General features: G+C 55.8%; 1 protein-coding gene across 1 annotated transcript; it reads left to right on the top strand.

Moving 5' to 3' along the window:
- The first annotated feature begins 925 nt into the window (after window positions 1-925).
- Window positions 926-2,037, top strand: LOC147986185 (uncharacterized). Its single transcript, XM_087541907.1, has 2 exons — window positions 926-1,117; window positions 1,171-2,037. The coding sequence occupies exons 1-2, from the start codon at window positions 926-928 to the stop codon at window positions 2,035-2,037; spliced, it is 1,059 nt and encodes a 352-aa protein (XP_087398033.1).
- The last annotated feature ends 262 nt before the right edge of the window (window positions 2,038-2,299 follow it).

Here is a 2,299-nt window from a genome sequence, read left to right as displayed (position 1 = left end):
AGCTCAGCCAACAGATATGAAAGAAAATTTGAGTCAGTATAAACAGGAACATATGAGGTACATCCTGTTAGAATGTCATATACGGCGAAGCAAATCACCCCAGATCAAGACAGTCAGTTAGATCCAATTCAGTGGAAATATTATATGAGAATGAATAAAAGAAACCCGATTTGGAAACGGTTTCTTCAAGTCAGAAAAATTATTTAACCCTGAGCAACCAAATCTCGAGGAAGAGATTTCTTTAAGGGGGAAGGTTTGTAACAGCCTAGATTTTTGCCCTTTTCTTTTTTCCTTTGATTTTCTTGGATTTTTGATTTGATTTGCTTTTCCGTGGCTATGTGGTTCTAAAACTTGGGAAGATCATGTCTTCCTAGGTTTTATAGTGGCTTGTCACCCTCATCATCATCCCTAGATCATTTCATTTCCATCCTTGACCTAACCCAACATTCTTTTTATTGGGAATATTCCTTTTCTGATAACCCTTTTAAACCCTAGGCTGTGAAGCAACCTATATTTCTTTCACTCCCTAAATTCCCAAATAATTATCATAAATTGTTTGGGTCCTATATGGTTCAAATCTCGCAAAACATTTCATTGCCATGTTCAAAAACACTCCTCAAATAATTCTTTTCCTATTCTGCCTTAAATGGCTGTTAGAGTATGTAATGGGCCTAATGGGCCCGTTAGTCTTAGGGTTAATTAGAGATAAGAGTCGCTTGCTTAGGGGTCAAGTAAGCCTTGTTTGGGAGTCAACTAAACCTCTCTATATAAAGAGAGGAGATGTATCAATCTAATCAAGCAAGAATTAAGAAGGAAATTCCTTCCATCTTGCCCGGCCGTGGGCAAAAGGCCCCCAGCTGGCTCTCTCGCGCCCTCCTCCTAGCAGCGCCTTAACAATTTGGTATCAGGTAGCTTAGTTCCGATCATGTCTTCGTCGCTGCCCACCCCGTCGCTTCCACTACCGACCGTCACCACCGCGCCGCTGGCCATCTACACCGCGCCGCTGCCCTCCCTGTCCGCGCCGCTGGTCGCATCCTCCGGCGCCGCCACCGCCCAGATGCCGGCGCCCTCCATCGCACCACCGTCCGCCTTCTACACCCCGGAGGAGATCACCGGGGTCCTCAACGACCTTGTCACCGCCGTCCAGGGGATCCGGCTGTACCTGGCCAGCCCCTACGGGCCGCCGCCCCTGCCGCTGACCGCCACTGCTGGGCCGCCGACCCTGTTGTGGTACTCGCCGCATCCAGGGGCCTCAGCGGCATTCGCTGGGACGCTGCTGCCCTAGTTGCAGCTGTCGCCCGCTGCCGCCCCGCAGTGGCCGGCACCGGCTCCCGCCGCGCCTCCAGCGCCCATCGCCGCCCCCGCGCCATCGTGGCTGCCGTGGCAGCCGCTGCACCAGGCGGCCTTCGCCACGCTCGCCGGACCACTGTAGCTTCCATCCATCGCCACCACCGCCCAGCCCTGGCTGCAGTGACAGCCGCCGCTCCTAGTGGCCATGCCCGGCGCTCCGCCGTAGCAGCTGCTGCCGCTGCCCGATGCGCCACCGCCACAGCCGCTGCAGCTGCAGCAGCCACCGCCGGTCAGCTCCGGCCCCGCATCGACCGCGCCGGCGGGAGTCCCACTCCACCAAGTCCAGTCCCCGTCGTCGTCACCGCTTCCGTCTTGGATCGCTACCTGCCACGTGTCGGTGGCGGTGAGGCTGCAGGCTACTGCGTGCGGCCTCCTAGCGCGTCGGCGTGTGCGGGAGATGCGTGGTCTGCAGCTGCCGCTCCTCCAAGTTGCCCTTCGCTGCACAAAGGACCTCGATCTCATCCGCTGCGCCGGGGATCTTGGGCATGCGGTTTCCCCCACGGGCAGCGGGCATGCTGTTTTCCCCGCGGGCAGCGACCTCAAAGTCTGCGACATCGACGGTTGGGAGGGCGCACCCCTCCTCGTCATTCTCCATCGCAGGCCCTCCACTCTTCCCTGTGCGGTGCAGACCAACAGCCATCCGGCAGGAAGAAGCCATGGTGTCACCGACAGCAGCGCACCATGTAGCACCACTGCATTCCGTCACCGGCCGCCGCGAGAGCGCCTCTGCCGGTCACTCTTGCAACCACTTCCAGGTGGTCCTACACATGCACTTCTTTTGTCTAGATGGTGTCCATGGGATCCAGGTGGCTGTACACGTGCACGTCCGACGTGCGGATGGTGTTCACTTTTTGTTAAGGGGTCCAAAATAAAGCGTCCCAGTCCATTTCAGGTTGAGAATAATAAAACAAGCCGAGATGTAAAAGGCTTGTTTTTAGGTGTTCGGTTT

The sequence above is a fragment of the Triticum urartu genome, chromosome 2A (assembly GCF_056163025.1).
Source record: "Triticum urartu cultivar PI428250 chromosome 2A, HENAU_Tu73, whole genome shotgun sequence".
In the NCBI taxonomy this organism is placed as follows: domain Eukaryota; kingdom Viridiplantae; phylum Streptophyta; class Magnoliopsida; order Poales; family Poaceae; genus Triticum; species Triticum urartu.
Note: the sequence above shows the minus strand (reverse complement) of the source record. Positions and strands in the feature narration are given on the sequence as shown.

Coding starts and splice junctions, on each gene's coding strand:
- LOC147986185 (XM_087541907.1), top strand. CDS start 926: ATGTCTTCGTCGCTGCCCACCCCGTCGCTTCCACTACCGACCGTCACC. Junction 1,118..1,170: donor CCCCGGAGGAGATCACCGGG/GTCCTCAACGAC, acceptor GTACCTGGCCAG/CCCCTACGGGCCGCCGCCCC.